This window comes from Rattus norvegicus, chromosome 2 (assembly GCF_021556685.1).
Source record: "Rattus norvegicus strain SHRSP/BbbUtx chromosome 2, alternate assembly SHRSP_T2T, whole genome shotgun sequence".
NCBI lineage: Eukaryota > Metazoa > Chordata > Mammalia > Rodentia > Muridae > Rattus > Rattus norvegicus.
In genome coordinates, this window is record NC_141535.1 from 175,300,561 (window position 1) to 175,321,323 (window position 20,763).

Sequence of the window (20,763 nt, forward strand, 5' to 3'; positions counted from 1 at the left end):
ATTTGAACTTTTGAACTCAGAACCTCTGGAAGAGCAGTCAGTGCTCTTAACCACTAAGCCATCTCTCCTGCCCCTCGGTTTGTTTTCTTATACACCCCAGGACCACCTTCCCACGGGTAATACCATCCACAGTGGGTTTCCACATCAATCATTAACCAAGAAAATGCCCCGCAGGCTTGCCCATTGCCAGTCGGTGGGTTCATGGTCTCAAGAGTCCCTCTTCCCAGATATATCTAGATTTGTGTCAAGCAGAAACCAACAAGCACAGGGAGGTGGGACAGAACTGGAGCAGGAGGGTGCTTTGACCATAAGGTAGATTTCCCAGCACACAGCAGGACAGGCGCCCTTCCCTGGCTGCCACCTTTCCTCGGCGCAGCTCCCTGCTGCTACCTCATGTGCAGCCCTGTCACTCTGCACACTCCCCCTCCCCTCCATCAGCCATGGTGTTTTGTGTGTCTCCTGAGTCCAGCCTCACTGGACAGACAGGACAGGGCTCAGAGGAGGGACTCCAGAAGGACTGACTTCTCTCTCCTGATGCCCATCAGTAGCCCTTGGTGTGGCTGCTATCAACCAGGCCATCAAGGAGGGCAAGGCAGCCCAGACAGAGCGTGTGTTGAGGAACCCCAATGTGGCCCTCCGAGGGATAGTTCCTGACTGCGCTAAAAGCTACCAACAGGCCCTGGAAGGCGCAGCGGCAAAGAAGCACCGTCCTGGTAATAGCTCTGGCGTAACCTCCCTGCATGCTGCCTGCCTCTGGCCTCCTCCGAGCCTGCTTGGCTCACTTGAGTTTCTGCTCAGGGGACACAGCCTTCTGGGTTCCACGTGACATGAAGGATGGCACCGCCTACTACTTCCATCTGCAGACCTTTCAGGGGACCTGGGAGCGTCCTCCCAGCCGCCACCTCAACGCCTCCCATCTCACCTGGGAGGAGATTCAGGTTGGCAGGGTTCCTGCCAGGGTGGGGGCGTTGTACATGGGAAGAGGCTCCTTGCCACAGGAGGACTGCTGTCTCCACAGTCTGTCATCACCAAGGTCACCGCTGCCCACGACCGCCAGCTGCTCTGGAAGGCCAACGTTGGCTTTGTCATCAAGCTCCAGGCTCGCCTTCGTGGCTTCCTCGTTCGCCAGAAGTTTGCTGAGTCTTCCCACTTCCTCAGGACCTTGCTGCCAGCCGTCATCAAGATCCAGGTACCACCTTGGCTTCCCCCCAGGCCTGGAAAGATCAGGATTCCTGGGCATTCACCTTCCTCCCTTGCCCTGGATGGGGTTTGGATGGTCCTTGGACCTCTGGGCAGTAGTGACATAAGCTGTGGACTCTGTAGCCAAACTGCTGTGGTTTGAAGCCCGACTCCCTGGCCTGTTAGCCCTATTGCCTTGTAAGCTTTTCTTTCTGTTTGTGCCTCAGTTTCTTCCCCCCAAAAGATGGGAATGGCAGTACTGCTTTACGGGGTAGTAAGGAAGGTTTAGTAGGAATGCTCTAGAATTTCTGTACAGTAAAAACAGGACCTAACTTCCAGTTACTGGTGCCATTGTCACCATCCAAGGAAGCATGAACTAAGATTCAAACATCAGGAAGATGCTTTCCCTGGAGCAGGATTTGTGAGGAGTGGCGTGGGCTAGGCAGAAAAGGGAGTCTACCCTTCCCTGAGAGATGTTAGTAACTAATCTGTGGTCCTCTCCCATGGGCAACCCATTCAGTTCTTCTGGCCTGGGTACCTTTGGAGCTGACCAACCAGTAATTGGAGCAAGAGAGTAGCTAGGAGGGCAGCCAGAGCACTCTGTGAGGTAGAAATAAGGAAAACCTTCCCTGGCCAGGCATGATGTGGAGAGCCTCACAGGGATGCTGACATTGTAAAGATAGCTTTATTTAGTAAGCCTCCCTGGTACCCAGTACCTACAAAGCAGGCCCCAGTACACAGGGCAAGGTTGGGAAATGAGTGTAGAACCCACAAGTGAGTAGCCACATCTGTCCCCTTCAAGAGCTAGAGTATGGTTGGCATTCGATGGGACAGGAGAGACACAAAGATTGGTAGCCCTGGGGGCCCCAAGGGAGAAGCATGAGGCTGTGGGTTGGCATGACCTAAGCCTGCAGTACTATGTAAAGGCTCAGACTCTGGAGTTGGCCTCCTGGTCCTGCTTCCCTCTGGTTAAGGACTGTGCATCCTACTCAAGTCCTTGCAGCACTCACTTCCTCTGTAAGGACACTTGCTTAACGTACTAGCTGAGGAATTAGGAAGTTCCATGTGCCTCGAGTGTGGCAGAGGCTCCCTTAATGCTGGTGTCAGCACTGGCTCAGTCACGCAGTGTGGCCCAGGCCACAGTCTCCTCTGATTCCAGACTAGGGTCCGCATGCACGTAGACAGAGGTAGCCCGCTACCCTGGCCACTTGCCTCAGCTTTGAGAAAGTGAGGCTCAGAAGTGAGGAAGCCTAGATGCCCTGAGACTTTACTCCGTCCATTGTTGGATCCCCACTGTTCTCAGCACTTGTCTATATTGTACTGGGGGGACAGGGCATGGCATGGCATACACTGAGGTCAGAGGATAACTCAATAGGAGTTCTCTCCTCTCACCATGTAGATCCTGGAGATTGAGCTCAGGTTGTCAGACTTGGCTACAATCACCTCAACAGCCTGTGAAACATATTTTTAGGAGCCTTGTCAGGGCTGGCAGTGTATGGGGACATGGTGCATCCTCCGGTGAGCAGGGACTGGGAGGGGCATGGCACATTCTCTGGTGAAGCTGGTGAGCATTTGTGCTTTATTAGTTTTGAGTCCACGTCTCACATGAGTTTCTTAGTCTTTCTCATAAAGCCGGCAGACCTCTGGGAACAAGGCCAATTTCTCTTCCCCATTCTTTTGTCTTAGTTTCTGTTCTATTGCTATGAAGAAACCATGACAAAGTAACTTAGGGAAGCGTTTACCTGGGGCCTTGCTGAGACTGTAAGTTCCAGAGGGTTAATTGATGGTCATCAGGCAGGAAGCATGGCAGCTGACAGGCAGGCAGGCAGGCAGGCACTGGAGTAGTAGCTGAGACTCTTACATCCGTTCCACAGTTTGGAGACAGAGAGAGACTAGACCTGGTGTGGGTTTTTGAAACCTCAAAGCTCACCCCTAGTGACATACCTCCTCGAACAAGGCTATACCTCCTGATCCTTCCTAAACACTCCATCACTGGGAACCAAACATTCAGATATATGAGCCTATACAGGCCATTCTCATTCACGCCACCACAGCATCCGAAAGGGCCTGGAATGAAGCTGTTGCCACTGGCCTCGAGCTCCAGGACATCTGCTAGGGTTTCCTCTTCTGCTTGGCAGGCCCACTGGCGGGGTTATAGACAACGGAAGACTTACCAGGAGCGGCTGCAGTATTTTAAAGCAAACCTGAATGCTATTATCACGGTAACTATGGTGGTTTGGGTAGTTCCTTTCTCTTGAGGGGTCCTTAGAACACTTTTTCATTCTGGCCCTGGAGTTGGCCGCATTGGCTAGGGCCTGAGGGTGGGTCTCAGCCTGAGGTCCTGAAGGTTGTGTCTCTCCTCTCAGATCCAGGCCTGGGCCCGAATGTGGGCAGCACGAAGGCAGTACCTCAGGCGTCTGCGATACTTCCAGAAGAACGTGAGCGCTGCCCCCATCACGCCCATCCGTACTCTCCTAGATCAGATCAAATCGAATAGGACACCCACCCTGTTCCCTTGTGTTCACGATAGGTTGACTCCGTTGTGAAGATTCAAGCATTTTTCCGAGCCAGGAAGGCCCGTGATGACTACAGGATGTTAGGTATGCTGGGAGATAGAAAACCAGAGCCAGACACAGCTCTGTGTCGCCCTTGGGGATGCACAGCAGGAAAGAGTGAGGTCATCATCAGGTTATCTGAGGAGCACAGAGTCGGCACCTCCCGGTAGCACATAGTTTTGTCATAGACAGGGGTCCTGTGTCCAGGTCTTTTCTGAGCAGGCCTAGCATGTCTATTCCCCTGTGGTAGGCTCTTCTCCCCTCCATGAGCTTCCAACTTTGCCATTTTCCTTGGCTCATGTGCTGGCTGTGAGACCCCCAGGATCCTCCTGTTCTTGCCTCCTAGCCTGAGATTACAGGCACGTACCTCCATGCCTGTCCTTTCGTAGTATTCAGGTCCTTATGCATGTGTAGCAAGAACTTTCTGGTAGAGTCAGTTTCCCAGCTTAGTCCCTGTCCTGCTAGTCCAGGATTCCAGCCTTGGGCGTGAACTAGCACTCTGGTCTATCTCTGTGTTCACCTCTTGCTCTGGATTCCTGGAGCAGGAGGGCTCTTTCCTTTCTGTGCTTCAGGTGGGGGCCTCAGGCGGCTCACGCTTAGTCCTCCTCCCTCCGGCAGTCAGCATGGGCTGCTTCCTCTCTCCCCTCCCTGCCGTCTCCTTTGCTGTTACACGGCTCTACGTGTCCTTTATCTTTCTTCCTTCCCTCCAGTATTTCTGGGGGAAAGTTATTCCTCCAGTGATTCCTCCAACTTCCTCGCCCCAGCATCCACCCAGAATCGGCCACGTACTGTATACGGGCGTGGTGACTTCTGCGCTGAGGAGTCCTCCCATCAGAGGTGGTCACTTGTCATCTCTGCAACCATTTTATTCCACTAATCCTGAGCCTAAGCCCACTCCCGTTGGCTGATCCCTGGCGTCCATGAGGTTGGGGTCCTGATTCTCAGGCTGACTGGACCAGATCATCCTGACTTCTCCATGGGGCCTTAGCATCTCCACTGCAGCTGAGCAGTCCTGCCGCTTGCCGTTCTTCTGTTAGCATGCTGGGGCTCCTGTTGCCTGAGGTCCAGTCCACTAGTCACAGCACCCCTCCCGCCCCTTCCTCCCGTCCTCCTGTACCTCCTCACACCTTGTCCCGTTAGGTTCATACAGCTGTGATAAACACCAGGACCAAAAGCAACGTGGAGTGGGGGGAGGGTTAATTTCATCCTCGCACCTCCAGGCCACAGTCTGTCATTGAGAGAACTGAGGCAGGAATATGTGGGAGGGACACCCATGGAGGGGTGCTGCTTACTAGCTTACTCCTCTTGGCTTGTTCAGCCTGCTCTCTTAATGTACCCCAAGACTGACTACCTGCCCAAGGATGGCCCCGGCCACAGTAGACCTGGCCCCTCTACATCAGTCACTAATCAAGAAATGCCCAACAGCTTTCCTACAGGCCAGTCTGGTGGAGGCATTTCCTCAGCTAAGGTTCCTTCTCAGATGATTCTAACTTGTGTCAGATTTACAGAAAGCAAAGACAGCGTGGTGTGCCATGCTCCATGCATCCCCAGGTTCTGACTTCTGCCGCTGTCCTTTGTCACCTCCCCCGCGGACAGTAGGTAGAACCGCACAGCCTCTGGCCACGTTTCTTTGCTCCCTTGTAGGAGTGAGGCTCACTTTTGTTTCCCCAAAATCCCTCCTGCTTGCCCCTCAAAGCAACAGAAGTGCAGTATCTAACAGTGGCTTATTTGCCTAGATTCCCTTACTAGATTCCCTCCGGCCACAGAGTCTAGAATCCCACGGCCTCCAAACACGACTGCCTCTTTCATTACTAGCTGGGGGTCACCTGGGGCACATCACCTACCCCTCTCTGCCTTTGGAAGCTCATCTGTAAGAAAGATGCTGCAGTGTTGGACCCATTGAGGGTTATTTTGGGTTTTTGTTTGTTTTTTTTTTAAACCACTTAGATTTGGGGCTGGAGAGATGGCTCAGTGATTAAGAGCACTGGCTGCTTTTCAAGAGGACCAAGGTTGAATTCTGAGCACCCACACATCCCACACATAATAGCCCACAACTGCCTGTAACTCCAGTCCCAAGGGCTCTGATGCCTTCTGGCCTTTGTTTAAATAGTGCACAGACACACATGCAGGCAAAAGCACACATGTACATGAGATGTTATTGTTGTTGTTTTTGTTTTTGCTTTTTTTTCTCTTCATGATAAAGTTGGCCACTTGCCACATGGACACACCACACAAGTGCAACATGCAGCTAGCAGGGCTGTGTGGTGGCCGACAGTGGGGTGGGGGAGGGCATGAGAGACAGGCTAGCCCAGCAGGAATGGGGACAGGCGGGATAGAACCAGGATGCCTTTGTGGGGCATTGAGAAGGCTTGTGGCCCTGGTTTTGGTGGGAAAGTCACTGGAGAGACCAACATGGGTTGGTATGTGAAGGGCAGAGAACAGCTGTGCTACAAAAGCTCATGGGTAGACCTGGCAGTTAGAACAGGCCTGGGGCACAGGGGATTGTCAGGGGGCAGCCGCTGGCAGAGGCTTGATGTACCCGCCTGATCAATTCTCCCCTCCTGCTAGTGCACGCACGCCACCCTCCCCTCTCTGTGGTCCGGAAATTCGCTCACCTCTTGAACCAGAGTCAGGAGGACTTCTCGGCTGAGGCGGAGCTGCTGAGGCTGCAGGAAGAAGTGGTCAGGAAGATCCGCTCTAATCAGCAGCTGGAGCAGGACCTCAACCTCATGGACATCAAGATTGGCCTGCTGGTCAAGAACCGGATCACCCTGCAGGTGAGATGCCCCCTGAGCCACCCTTCCCCAGGCCTGCTGCTCCTGAGAGGGAGCCCTGCTCCTTCAACTAGTAATTCCATCCTTTTCAGATGTGTATAGGTTACCGCCTGGCTCAGGTCCCTGTGCCTACGGCCCTCTGCCCTTGGTCAGCCATTGGATGTGTGTAGGTGCAGGAGAACGAACCCTGCAGGTAGAATGCGAATGTCTCGCTCTGCCGAGTCCCAGTGCCCAGGCCGTGGGCGATCAGTTAACCGCGAAGTCTGTTTCCCCCTTAGCTCGTTCTGGAATAAGGGGTTGATATCTTCCCTGGCAGAATGCAGAGACAGATACGAAAGCTACTGTAAATGACATTCAGATGTGGAGTAGCAGGCTGATGATGCCGTCATGTCTTCCCCCACGAGGCTGTATAATGATTGATAAGAAATAAGAGAAAAAGCCATGAGTAGGCACAGGGCCTCTGCCTGGTAACCCAGAGCGCTGAAGACCCACATGTGAAAGCAGAGGAGCCAAGCGGAGCTGTGGGCAGTAACAAGAGCTTTCTCTCCTCTCATGAGCCCTGGCTCTTTCAGACACCGAGTCTGGACCATCTGTTTTGTGCTTTGGTACGAGTCCGGCCTCGTTAGTTTGCCCCTACTACACCCATATCCAGGAGGTAGTCTCCCACTGCAAGAAGCTGACCAAGAAGAATAAGGAGCAACTGTCAGACATGATGATCCTGGACAAACAGAAGGGATTAAAGTCACTGAGCAGAGAGAAACGGCAGAAGCTAGAAGCCTACCAGCACCTCTTCTACCTGCTGCAGGTGAGCAAAGAGCTCTTCTCAGGAGGAGCCTAGGGTGGGGGTGGGGGGCAGGGTAGCACAGTGGTGAGTGCTTGCTTGGCACACACAACACTAAAAAAACCCCGAAGCAATTAAAAAACCCAGGAAGGCCCCATCACCTCCTGAGGTGAGGCCTTCTCTTTACCTTTCTTCATGCCCTATTCCAATACCCAGTTTCCCAGGAGAGCCTACCCCTCCCCATTTGTGTGGACTATTTCCAGCCCCCCCTCCCCCAGAAGGTGATACTTTCTCTGTAACTCCTCTGATTGCTAGTGCTCCAAGAACATTCCCTGCCCCCTGTCTCCCCGATCGTTCACAGACTCAGCCCATCTATTTGGCCAAACTGATCTTTCAAATGCCCCAGAACAAAACCACCAAGTTCATGGAAGGCGTGATTTTCAGTCTGTACAACTATGCCTCCAACCGCCGGGAGGCCTACCTTCTGCTCCAGCTGTTCAGAACGGCACTGCAGGAGGAAATCAAGTATGCGCTCCTGACCGCAGGTGTGGGGGACAGGGAGGGCGGGGCAGAGACTGCGGCTATGGTTGTATAGCCTAGAATGGCGTGGGGAGGCCATTCCTCTTCAGCTTGTAGGAAGCAGGTAAGACTCTGCAGCAGCACAGTGGGGGCTGCAGGCTGACCTGTTAGCGGGTAGGATGACACCCAGACAGAGGGGCCTTTCTTAGGGTGGGCACTAGAGTTGGTGTGAACAGGCAGCTAGGTCCTCCAGCATGGGGCCAGTGACTTATTGCACCACAGGTCAAAGGTGGAACAGCCCCAGGATGTGGTGACAGGCAACCCAACAGTAGTGAGACTGGTGGTGAGGTTCTACCGCAATGGGCGGGGACAGAGCGCTCTGCAGGAGATCCTTGGCAAGGTCATCCAGGATGTGCTCGAAGACAGGTCAGTCAGCATCCACACAGATCCTGTCCACATCTATAAGAGCTGGATCAACCAGGTGGAGGCCCAGACTGGACAGCGCAGGTGAGCTGGCAGGACAGGAAGGCATGCTCCGATCTGTAGGGGAGCCTGGGTGACATACAAAAGCAGAGATGATGCCCAGCCTACAGGAGATTTGGGCCTTGACTTTTTCTGTTACCACAGCTGCCAGAGATGATTTTGATAGGAGCATGTGGTATCTGCCTTTGAGTCTGGCCGGCATTTCTCCCTGCTCTTTTCCAGCTGCTCTGTGACACCTGAGTCCTCCCTCCTCGCTGTGTATCCTCACTGCTCAGTCCTCCCTCCCCCCTCCTCATTGTGCATCCTCACTGCTGCAGTCCTCCCTCCTTCCTTCCTCCCCACTGTGCATCCTCACTGCTGCAGCCCTCCCTCCTCCCTCCCCACTGTGAATCCTCACTGATGCGGTCCTCCCTCCTCCCTCCCTGCTGTGAATCCTCACTGCTTTAGTCCTCCCTCTCCCCTCATCTCTCCTCCCTCCTCCCTCCGCACTGTGAATCCTCACTGCTTCAGTCCTCCCTCTTCCCTCCTCCCTCCTCCCTCCTCCCTCCTCCCTCCGCACTGTGAATCCTCACTGCTTCAGTCCTCCCTCTTCCCTCCTCCCTCCTCCCTTCCCACTGTGCATCCTCACTGCTTCAGTCCTCCCTCCACCCCCTTCCCTCCTTCCTCCTCCCTCCCTGCTGTGAATCCTCACTGCTTCAGTCCTCCCTCCTCCCTCCTCCCTCCTCCTTCCTCCCTCCTCCCTCCTCCCTCCCTGCTGTGTATCCTCACTGCTGCAGTTCTTGCTGAGTGCTGCCTTTTTCTCTGGCCCTTCCTCTTGGTCTGGTCTGTCTTGAACCTGTCTGTAGAAGACTATATAGAGGAGTTGATGGGGAAAGCCCGGGAAGGGAGGCAACAGAAGGGGACACCAGCTCTATGGTGTGTCTCTCTCTGCCCACAGCCATCTCCCCTATGACGTCACCCCTGAGCAGGCTCTGAGCCACTCTGAAGTGCAGAGACGATTAGACATCTCCCTGCGCAATCTCCTCGCCATGACTGAAAAGTTCTTCGTTGCCATCAGTTCATCGGTGGACCACATTCCGTATGTATCACCACCTCCCTGGGGATAGACTGGTTTGGCAGGAGAGCAGAACACGTGACATTCTGAGGGAAGCGGGTGGGAAAAGAGGGAGCCAGGGGGGCCTAGCAGGGTTCAGGTGTGTTCAGCCCTTGCCAGCGAACTGAGCTGAGATGCTGCAGGTGGGTCCGTGTGGCTGGAACAATGTCACTGGTCAAAGGGGACTCCAAAATAGCAGAGATACACTTTTATCTGAGAACAATTGGAGAAAAGATAGGATTCTCTGGTCCACAAAGTCAAAAAGGTTAATATTTCAAACTGGAAACATACCTCACAGTTACAGTTACAGTCCTCCCTCCCACACTTTCTTTTTCCTTTTTTTTTTTTTTTTTTTTGGTTCTTTTTTTTCCGGAGCTGGGGACCGAACCCAGAGCCTTGCGCTTCCTAGGTAAGCGCTCTACCACTGAGCTAAATCCCCAGCCCCTCTTTTTCCTTTTCTTAAGACAGGGTCTTTCTACATAACCCTGGCTGTCCTAGAACTTGCTATATAGACCAGGCTGGCCTCAAACTCACAGAAACGCACCTGCTGAAAAAAAAAAAGATTTTTGTTTGTTTGTTTTTTGGGTTTTTTTTTTTTTCTTTTTTTTTTTTTTTTTTTTTTTTCGGAGCTGGGGACTGAACCCAGGACCTTGCGCTTGCTAGGCAAGTGCTCTACCACTGAGCTAAATCCCCAACCCAATTGGGTTTTTTTTTGTTTGTTTGTTTTAGTGTGTATGGTGTTTTGCCTGCATGCATGTCTGTGCACCATGTGTGTACCTGGTACCTTCAGAGGCCAGAAACAGGTGACGGATCCCTGACAGTAGAGTTAGCGGTGACTGTGAGCCGTCATGTGGGTGATGGCATTCTTTCTCTGAAAGAACAGTCAGTGCTCTTAGCTGCTGATCCATCTCTCCAGCCCCCAGTTCTCTTCTTAAATATCAGCCAGTAACCTGGAGGTAGATGCAGGGTGGTCAGAGCTATAAACAAGCCTTACACTACCGAGTTTGAGTCCAGCCTAGGCTATATGAGACCCTGTCTCAAAACAAGCACAAATCATTCAATGTTTGGTTGAAAACTATTTGAAGCTGGGTGTGGTGGTGGATGCTTTTAATCCCAGCGCTCAGGAGGCAGAGGCAGAAGGCTTTCTATGAGTTTGAGGCCAGCCTGGTCTACGACAGCGTGGGTTCCAGGACAGCCAGGACTACACAGAGAAACCCGTTTGGGGAAAAAAAAAAAAGAAGAAGAGAAACTGAGCTGTTAACCTCTAAATCATTCAGCCACTGGATTTGGTTCTTAGTTCTGAGGGCAAAGTTGAGCGCCAAAGGGGAAGCAGCCCCAAACTGAAGAGCTGAACTGAGGTTTTGCAATTGGAAGTAAGAAAAAACCAAAGTCTAAGGAGAGAAATACACAGTGAGTTATAAATCTCCATCTGGTCGCTGGATATAGAGATAGCGTTTAACACAGTCTGATTAGTTTTGTGGTGGTGAACCCATCACAGGACTTGACAAAGAAGTTCAGGCTGACAAAACCCCTGTGTGATCGAGGACCCACTCCAGTCTTCCCATCAGGGGACAGAGGGGCAGCTGGGAAAGAAGTGGCTGAGAGCAGGCAGGCAGACAGGCAGGTAGGTCCCAGCCCAGGCATGCTATTCAGGACCTCTGGGAGCTGGCAAAGTTGGCTGCCTTGGAGCTTCCTGAGCCATCGGCTACCCAGGAGACAGCATAACATGCCTCTATGGACGGTGAGGTATATAGTAAGCAGAGGTGGTCTGGGGGAAATGAGAGAGGGTCGGGGTAAAGGGTTCTCGGGCTGCATGTGTCGGCACACAGCTATAGCAGCAGTCCTTGTAAGGTAGAGGTTTTGATCATGAATTTGAGGACTGTCTGTACTCCATAGCAAGACCCTGTCTCAAAACAAAGAGTTGGAGGCAGGGAGCACTGTAGGGGGCCAAAAGGGCCCTGTGCCTGGTATTAACACAAGGACAGGAGTAAGGGCAAAGGCCCAGGGGTAGAGGGCTGTGGCAAGGAGCACCAGAAGGTGGAGGACTGCCATTGGGAGCAGTAGAGGTGGAATGTATGTGGGCTCAGCTCTAGAGTAGCTGGGATTAGAGGGGAAAGGCTGCTGGTTTCTCATACCTTGAGTCTGGGACGGGATGAGAAGAGCCCTAACATCCCTATTCTGTTCCTAAGGTATGGGATGCGGTATATGGCCAAAGTCCTGAAAACAACCCTAGAGACAAAGTTCCCCAATGCCACGGAGAGGGACATCTATAAGGCAAGTGTTGTGTGTCTTCTGCCATCTCCAGGAGCCTCCTTTGTCTGCTTTTGCCAGTGATCCCCAGACAGGATGACAAACGATATTATAAGTATCCAAGGAGAGAAATGGTCCCATCCTGTAAACTGAGCCTGGCAAACCAGTGGGGAATGTGGGCCTTCGGCTGTCAGACCTTTCTGGAATTTCTCCTCTGCACTCAGGTGGTTGGAAACCTCCTGTACTACCGCTTCCTGAACCCTGCTGTGGTAGCTCCTGACGCCTTTGACATTGTGGCCATGGCAGCAGGCAGCAGCCTGGCCGCCCCACAGCGCCATGCGCTAGGAGCTGTGGCTCAGCTCCTACAGCATGCGGCTGCTGGCAAGGTCTTCTCCGGGGAGAGCCGGCACCTTCGAATCCTGAATGGCTACCTGGAGGACTTGCATCACAAGTTCAGGTCTTGGGTCTTGTCACCCTATTCCTCCCTGGACCTCTCTCCACGTCCCATGGTTCACTTGAAGAAGGGAAGGCCAGAGGCACAGGGTTTATGGGAGGTCTCAGGGGGCAGCAGGAAGCCTCCCAGGGGACAGAGAGGAGCATCAGTGGGCTGGCTTGGGTGGCATACTGAGAGCAGACAAAGCAGGGCAGGGGCCAAGGCTAGCCTCAGAACGGACCTGCCGTGGATGGCGACCATCGAAGTGGTGAGTGTATTGGTGCCCTCTCTCTGGACAGGAAGTTCATCTGCAGAGCATGCCGGGTACCAGAGCCCGAGGAGCGCTTCGCCATAGATGAATACTCAGACATGGTGGCTGTGGCCAAACCCATGGTGTACATCACCGTAGGGGAGTTGATCGGCACACACAGGGTAAGGGGTCAGCGCTGGAGGACTAGGCTGGAAGTCCACACAGAACCCTGACCACTGCCCCCACCCTACCCTTGTCTGGCTCAGCCCTGCACCCTCTTTCCTTCTACCATACACAGCTCTTGCTGGAACACCAAGACCAGCTGGCCCCAGGTCACCAGGACCCACTGCACCAGCTCCTGGAGGACCTTGGGGAGCCACCCACCATCACTGACCTCATCGGTATGTGCCCTCACGGCTTCTGGAGCCTTCAGGGATGGTTGTGCGCTGGCAGCTCCTCATACCCTGCTAGTGTTCCCTATGACTGACATACACAGACTCCCAGCCCCGTGGCCAGTGCACAGATGTTGATGCTAGACGAGGCCAAACTGTGGCAACACAGTCATACAGAAGAGGCATGAGGGGACAAGTCCACTAGGTCTGGTCTAGGTGTCTAGCTCTGGAGCTCTGGAATGAGAGGGGTTTGGCATGCAGTGGAAGGCAGTGTCAGTGGGATGCTCCCAACACCTCTAAACTGCAAGGCCCAGCTGACACCCAGATCGAGATCATACAGAGGCCCAGTGATGGTAACTTAAGCCCATGGCCGTCAAGGCTGAGGGCATGGCCTGGTCCCATGGGACAGTGTGGAAGGGCTTCCTCAGAGGTATACAGAAGGGCACCTCTACTGTGAACCCATCTTTGTGTGCCTGTCCCCACTCATCCCTCAACCCATCACAGGGGACCATGTAGCCACCGATGGGCATGAGGATCTGAGCAGGCTCGAAGTGTCCCTGACACTCACCAACAAGTTCGAAGGGCTGGAGACAGATGCTGACCACAACAGCACCCAAAGTCTGCTTCTGAGGTGGGTGTGGTGGTTCTCCCAGGCAACCCTACTACCTATTCAGTGGTCCCACTCAGAGAGGACATCATACTCCTTGTCGCCACCCCTCCCCAATACCCCGTTCTTCAAAAAGTTCTCCCTAGCCCAGCTCACACTCGCCTTGTCCAGAATAGCATCCGCTAGGCTTTGGCAACCTCTCTGCCTTTTCCTCGGAGTCATGGCTGAAAGCACGGGGATGCTCAGGAGCCTGCTCTGCGTGCAGACCGTGCTTTGCCTTACTTACTTTGGGAGCCAGGACCTCCCATGTGTGTACATGCGTGACTAGGAGGAGCACATGTCATGGCACACGTATGGAGGTCAGGACAGTTCTGTGCACTTAGTTCCTTTGAATGGCTTCCATCTTTACGTGAGTTTGGGGTGTGGAAGTTAGACTGTGTCAGGCTCGCACAGACTTCTCGGACAGCCACCTTACCAAGCCAGGCCAGGAACTCACTTCACACTTCTCAGTCAGGATGGTCCACAGAGGGCTGGGCTGGCCATCTGCACCAGTTAGCGGTACCATCGCCCTGAGCCCGCTCTTCACTCATTCACACACTGTCAACAAGAGTTGGTGACACAGCAGAGAGCTTCCCAGAGGGTGGGGTCAGACGTGGGGGTGGCTACCAGGAGGAAGTGAATCCTTGGGCTGAAGGATCAGAGGAGGCCAGTTTGGGGGAGAGTGTTCTAGGGGACAGCACCTCCCCTGGTCCCTCTCTTTTCATCCTAGGCATTCCTAACAGTCCAAACCTGGGGCAGGATCCACTTATCCTTAGCTCTTTGGCCTACCCTGTCTAGACCTTTCCTGGTCCTCAAACTGCCCTTTCCTGCAGCACCAAACAGATGCTGGCCGACCTCATCCAGTTCCACCCTGGGGACTCCCTGGAGGAGATCCTGACCTCCTCAGCTCCCAGGGAGCATGTGAGTAGCCAGGACCATCCATAACAGCTAAGTCTTTGACTCCACCTCACCCTTAGTCTGCCACAGAGGCCACTGGGTGCATAGAAGACCAAGTGTCTGTCTGACCTTGATACTGGGGCGGTGGGGGGGCACAAGCTGAAGAAGCAGCCTAAGCAGCTCGCTCGCTCTCCCCTCCCCCCTCCCCCTGCTCCCTACACAGTGCTGGTTAGGATAGTGCTAAGTAGTAGTCTGCTCTGAGGACCACATAAGGGAATTGACTGGACATGGAGAATGTTGGGGGGTTTGGAGGCAAGAAAGGATGCCAGGTGGACTCGCTGTTGGGGTTGGAGTAAGGGCAAAGCTAGGAGTTAGTCCCCTGAGTAAAGCTGGGAATGGCAGGCAGAGGCATGTCCCACAACAGCCGGGCAGGCTCCACCTACACTTCCTGCCCACAGAGTGCCATGCTGGGTTAGGAATCTGTCTTTTGGCAGCTGGGGTGGCCATGTCTCCTTGATCTATACAGATCCTTGGGTCACCTGTTATCCATAAGGTTCTTCTATGTCACTGCCTGTGTGTTTTCCATTGTCCCCCCACCCCCACCCCCAGAACCTAGGCAGGGAAGGTAGGAATGTGCATAGGACTCCTAAGCTCTGGAGTTGGTCCTGTTTTGAAGTAGAATGGTAGAGCCTAGGACCCCCTCAGCATTTCTGCTGCCCTCCCAGGAAGAGGCCCATCATCGGTTGATGTGTTGGCGCCAAGCCTGTGACACCCAGAAACCAGAGCCGCTTCAACGACGACACTCACTGATGGCACACTCCCTCCTGCCACTGGCAGAGAAGCAGCAACGCGTCCTGCGGAACCTGCGTCGGCTACAGGGCCTGGGGCTGGTCAGGGCCAACGACTGCTACCAGGGACTTGTGGACGAGCTGGCCAAGGTGATAACCCAAGCCAGGACTGCATGTGGCGGCTGCAAAGCCACTGTGCTGGCCTTCCAAAGGCAGACTTCTCTCCAGTGGGTGATCCCAAGTCACCCACTCCTCCCTTGAGGAGGGCCCAGGGTTTTTTGTTTGTTTGTTTAAGATTTTGTTTCTTATGAATGCAGTGTTCTGTACTACATGTATGCCTACAGGCCAGAAGAGGGCACCAGATATTACAGATGGTTGTGAGCCACCATCTGACTGCTGGGAATTAAACTCAGACCTCTGGAAGAGCAGTCCGTGCTCTTAACCACTGAGCCATCTCTCCAGCCAGCTCTCTTCCACTGGGACATGGTAACCTGGAGAGAGGCTCTGGGTTCGTGCCTGGGCTGTTAGGTGTGTATAGTATCCTTGGATTTTCTCCTAGGTAAACCGGCTTTCCAGGCGGCCATGTCCAGGGCCTGGGAATGGAACCCATAGGCTAGGCAGACATTCTATCCTAAGCCACTCCTGCCCAAGGGCCTCTTCTATTTCTCTTAAGCATCCCCACAGTAAGCCTTGTGGGGGTGTCCCAGGATTTATGAAGGGTGCTGACCTGCTTCCTCACCCCCACCTGCAGGACATCTGCAACCAGCGCAGGCACCGACAGCGGCGGAAGGCAGAGATGCTGAGGCTCCGGGCCACGCTACAGGGCCTAGATGCAAAAACCATCTTCTATGAGGAACAGGGCGACTACTACAACCAGTACACCCAGGCCTGCCTTGACCACCTGGCCCCCAACCCCAGGTACGCGCTGTAAGCCCAACCCTAACCTCTGGGTTCCCTCCCCACCACTCCTCTTCTGCCCTTGCCCTGCCATCTCCCAACTCTGGCTAGGAATTCACCCTGGTGTGGTACGGCCTGCTCCTAACTCTGGTGTCTGTGGCTCCAGATCACCTCCCACAGCAGGGAGGTTTCTTGGGGCCTGGTGTCTTCCTGCCAGACACCCAGAGCCCACAGCCAGTGTGGAAAGTTTGTCTCTGGGGCTTTCTTTCGAACAGGAGTTCTGGGAAGGGGAAGAAGCAGCCGTCTCTTCACTACACAGCCGCCCAGCTCCTGGAAAAGGGTGTCTTGGTGGAAATTGAAGATCTCCCTGTCTCTCAGTATGTGCCATTGGGGACTTTTCCTGTCTCCAGGGAGGGTCATGGCTGGAATGAAGCTCTAAGTGCAAGGCGACAGTTTGGAAGGAGGGAGGAACTTGCTAAAGGGGAGGTGGGGCATCTTCAAGCAGAGCGGAGGAGGCCGTGGGATGCATTCCTGCTCTGGTAAGGGTGCTGGGAAAGCGACTTGGAGGTGAGAACAGCTTGGTAGGGCCAAGCAAGTCAAAAAAGATTAAACAGGCAGAAGTCCAACTAGCGGAGGAGAGCAGGCCCTGGCAGTGATGCGCAGGAGAAGCCTGGCTCTCAGTGGCCGGGTGCTGTCCCAGTGGGCAGCCGAGGAATGGGGGTGGGGCTCTGGAAAGAGGAACCCTGTGTTGACTCTTTCCCTCACAGCTTCAGAAACGTCATCTTTGACATCACTCCTGGAGATGAGGCAGGAAGGTTCGCCGTCAATGCCAAGTTCCTGGGTGTAGACATGGAGAAGTTTCAGCTCCACTACCAGGTAAGATCATTTCAGCACCTGCTAGAGCCAAGGCCGAGCGAGAGCGCAGGTCTGTAACCCAGACACCAAGGAGGCTGAGGTAGGAGGATCAAAACTCCAAGGCCCAGGGCTGGCAATGGCTCGGCTCATGACCCCGCTTACTGAAAAAGCCAATGACTTGGGTTTTGACCCCTAAGGCCACCCACACAGTGGGGGTTGGGGGGAGAACTGACTCCTGTAGGTTGTCCCTGGCCCTCTCCACATGTACTGTGGTGTGCATGACCACATGTCTATATACACGCACAGATAAAGCTGGATATGGTGGCACGCATCTTTGGTTCTGTACTGGGAGGCAGAGTCAAGTGTGTTCCAGTCCAGCCAGGATTACATAATGAGATCCTGTCTCAAAAGAAGGACGCAAGTAAAGATTAAAATTAAAAAAAGAGGTGGGGGCGGGGCTGGAGAGAAGGCTCAGTGGTTAAGAGCACTGACTGCTCTTCCAGAGGTCCTGAGTTCAATTCCCAGCAACCACATGGTGGCTCACAACCATCTATAATGGGATTCGATGCCCTCTTCTGGTGTGTCTGATAAATATATAAATCTGAGGGAGGGAGGGAGGGAGGGAGGGAGAGAGAGAGAGAGGGAGAGGGAGAGAACACTAGGGATATAACTCAGCAGTAGAGTATTTGTTAGCACATGTGAAGCCAAAGGTAAAATCCCAACACTGGAAACAAAATACATCCCTGGTCTCTAGTTTAGTTCCCTGCACTGCCTTGTTTAATCCCTTAGCCTCTCTGTGGCATTTCCCTGTTTCATAGGCTCTAAAGCTAAAAGGCTAAGGAAACTGACCTCAGTTTTAACTAATGTTCAGGGAAACAGTGATTTTGTTTTGACTTGAAACAATGTCTCCTGTCACCTAGGATGGCCATCACTAGCTGAGGGTGACCTTGAATTTATGGTTACCTTGCCTCTGTCCAAATGCGGGGCTGCAGGGAGTGCTGCCACAGCTGATCTGTATGGTACCTGGGCTTCACACATCTTAGACAAGTACTATTCCAGCTGAGCTACACCCACAAGCCATATTTTTAAAGTATTGTTTTTACACGGGTTCTGGGAATCCAACTCAAGTCCCTGATAAGCACTTAGTCAACTGAACCATAACTAAGCCCTATTTTCTGTTGCTGGTGGTGGGGTGTGGGGGTGTGTGTGTGCCCTCGTGGACCTGTGGAGCCCAGATGTTCACATTTGGAATCTCCCTCTACTTTTTTCCTTTTTTCCTTTAAGATGCACTGAGCCTGCCAGCTCACGGTTTTGAGTAGGCTGGCTAGCCAGTGGGCCTCTGGCCTCTACCTGTCCCTGCCTCCCAGTGCTGGCTTATAGTGAACGCCACTGTGGACGCTGAAAATCCACACTCAGGTTCTCACTCCACTAGCACCTCTGCTGAGACACACCCCTAGACCCCCTGTCTGTCTGTCTGTCTGTCTTAAGGTATGTTTGATCTATTTGTGGATGGGTGCCTGAACCTATGTGCTTATGGAGTCCAGAAGAAGGCATCAGATCCCTTGGGGCTGGAGTTACAGTCATTCGTGGGATGTGGGGGCTGGGATCTGAACTCTGCTCCACATGACTGAACAGCAAAGCCTCTCATTCCTGGACTATTTCCGGTCCATCTTTTGTTGTTTGAGGTAGTGTGTCCTCTAGCTCAGGCTGCTCTTAAATTCAAGGCAACCTTCCTGTCTCAGCCTCCTGGGCTTACAGGTTTGTGCCACCACATCCAGTGAATCAGGGCTTTTATATTTGTTTGGGCTTTTTGCTTTTTTTCTTTCCTTTTCTTTTCTTTTTTTCGGAGCTGGGGACCGAACCCAGGGCCTTGTGCTTGCTAGGCAAGCACTCTACCACTGAGCTAAATCCCCAACCCCCATCCCTTTTTTTTTTTTTTTAAGGCAGAGTTTCACTCTGTAGCTCAGGCTAGCCTAGAACACAAAGCTGTCTCTGCCTCCCCAAGTGCTAGAATTAAAGTCATGCATCAACCATGTTCAGCCATATTTACTGTCTGTTTTTCTTAAGGTGTATTTTATTTTTGATCTGTGTATATGCCTGCGCATTTCCATTCAGATGTCCAGGGAGGCCAAAGGGGGCATTGGATCTGTTGGACCTGGATTTAAAGGCAGTTGTAAGACATCTGATGTAGGGCTCTGGGAACCAAATCCAGGCTTTCTGCAAGAGCAGCAAGTGCTCTTTTTTTTTTTTTTTTTTTTCTTTTTTTTCTTTTATTCTTTTTTTTGTAGCTGGGGACCGAACCCAGGGCCTTGGTAGCAAGTGCTCTTAACTGCCGAGTCATCTCTCCAGACCTAGCTGTTGTTTGTTCCTTTGTCTTTGAGAAAGGGTCTTATTTTATAGCCCAGGCTGGCCCGGAATTTGTAACTTTCCTGCCACATTCTCCCCAGTGCTGGACTTACGGGCGTGTACCACCATCGCTTGATTCAGAGCTGTGATTGTCAGTACAGATTTGCTGCTGTTTGCCTGGAGTAGGAAACCTGGTCAAGTCCTGGCTCCACTTGGCTTGACATTTGCTTAAATCACTGGACCTGTTTTTCTCATTTGCAAAGTGGGTTTTGAACGCCCTGCTTCAATGGCCAGTGCTCCTGGCAGCTGTTAGGCTGTGTGACATTAGTGTTTCACAGGCTGGCCACTCCCAGAAGCTCTTAAATCCCCCTCCCTGTTTCTCCCCTCCTAGGACCTCTTGCAGCTGCAGTATGAGGGTGTGGCTGTCATGAAACTCTTTAACAAAGCCAAAGTCAACGTCAATCTCCTCATCTTCCTGCTCAACAAGAAGTTCCTTCGGAAGTGACGGAAGTGACGGGGCAGCCTCTCAACTGACTGGCTGCTGTGCTTCTCCATTAACCAGCTCTGGTCCCCGCTGACCAGAGCTCAGGTCACAGTGCTTGACCCTCCCACCCAAGAGGAATTGTCCTACTTGACTGAAGTGGGCCATGCGTCCCGGTCCAGCTAGGTGGCTTTTACCACATCCCTGTGAACCAGCAACCTGCACTCAGTCCTGGAGAGGACCATGGTTTTGTGTCACTATTGCTTTCGCGTGGTCACCACCGTGTCTGCCAGTACTTCTAGCACTGCCCAGCAGCCTTATCTCCCTTCCTTTTCACAGACTTCCAAAGCCAGGGCCAGACTGTCTGTCCCTCCTCCCCTTCATAAGCCATGGGCGTTGCTGTCCCCTACAGCCCAAGTCCCCCCCATGCTGTGCCCCCCAGCAACCTCTTACCCCTCATCACATCCCAGTATCTGACTTGGGTGCAGCATTTGCTGATGTCCATGATGGCTATGCACACCTCGAATCTCCTTTCTCCATTTGTGCTGTTTCTTATGTGGGTCACCAGAGTATTTATTCTAACCTGATTGTTGTGTGGTCTTAATCATGATTTTAATTCTCACTTTCTGAACTCAGAGAGTTCTCATTCCTCCACTGGAACTACTGCACATTCCACTGTCTCCCTTTAGCTAGAGTCAAGTCTCTTGGGGTCCGAGCAGGGAGGCCCCAGCTGAAGAACTCCTTACCTCAGCTCACTTCAGGACAAAGAGCAGTCTTGCCATCTTCTTGTCACCTCAACTGACTTCCAGGTGGTTCCCATAGATCTGCCTTGGCCACTCTCTGTCCACCCCACATCTTCCATCTCCCTGCCTCGCCACCCTCTAGATTTCCTATTAATAAAATGTCATTTCCTATGTTAACCCCCATGTTGTTCCTATAGTGCAGCCCTCAGGTGCGAGGGTGCAGCTTCTGAGAACTTGGGGATGCATCCTCTGCAGCCTTCTACCAGCCACGGGCACAGGCCCACTATGTCTGCCTACCCAGGCTTGTACACGTGGAGGAAGTAGCATCTCTTCTCTCTTTCCACCACGGGACAGAGAGGAGGAGGAGGGGATGCTTAGGTTTGAGTCTGTCAATCAGGCAC

General features: G+C 53.0%; 1 protein-coding gene across 2 annotated transcripts in view; it reads left to right on the plus strand.

Moving 5' to 3' along the window:
- Nucleotides 1-20,539, plus strand: part of Iqgap3 (IQ motif containing GTPase activating protein 3) — a 42,296-nt gene extending 21,757 nt beyond the window's left edge. Inside the window, 22 exon segments of one of the 2 annotated variants that reach the window (NM_001191709.1) lie at nucleotides 546-713; nucleotides 799-938; nucleotides 1,019-1,189; nucleotides 3,318-3,401; nucleotides 3,546-3,617; nucleotides 3,710-3,779; nucleotides 6,303-6,511; nucleotides 7,161-7,313; nucleotides 7,651-7,814; nucleotides 8,091-8,315; nucleotides 9,229-9,369; nucleotides 11,574-11,658; nucleotides 11,859-12,091; nucleotides 12,367-12,499; nucleotides 12,616-12,718; nucleotides 13,214-13,340; nucleotides 14,189-14,276; nucleotides 14,978-15,190; nucleotides 15,792-15,958; nucleotides 16,213-16,314; nucleotides 16,705-16,813; nucleotides 19,530-20,539. In NM_001191709.1, the coding sequence (NP_001178638.1) occupies nucleotides 546-713; nucleotides 799-938; nucleotides 1,019-1,189; nucleotides 3,318-3,401; nucleotides 3,546-3,617; nucleotides 3,710-3,779; nucleotides 6,303-6,511; nucleotides 7,161-7,313; nucleotides 7,651-7,814; nucleotides 8,091-8,315; nucleotides 9,229-9,369; nucleotides 11,574-11,658; nucleotides 11,859-12,091; nucleotides 12,367-12,499; nucleotides 12,616-12,718; nucleotides 13,214-13,340; nucleotides 14,189-14,276; nucleotides 14,978-15,190; nucleotides 15,792-15,958; nucleotides 16,213-16,314; nucleotides 16,705-16,813; nucleotides 19,530-19,643 (3,071 nt within the window). In that variant the 3' untranslated portion in view covers nucleotides 19,644-20,539. 2 annotated transcript variants of the gene reach the window in all.
- The last annotated feature ends 224 nt before the right edge of the window (nucleotides 20,540-20,763 follow it).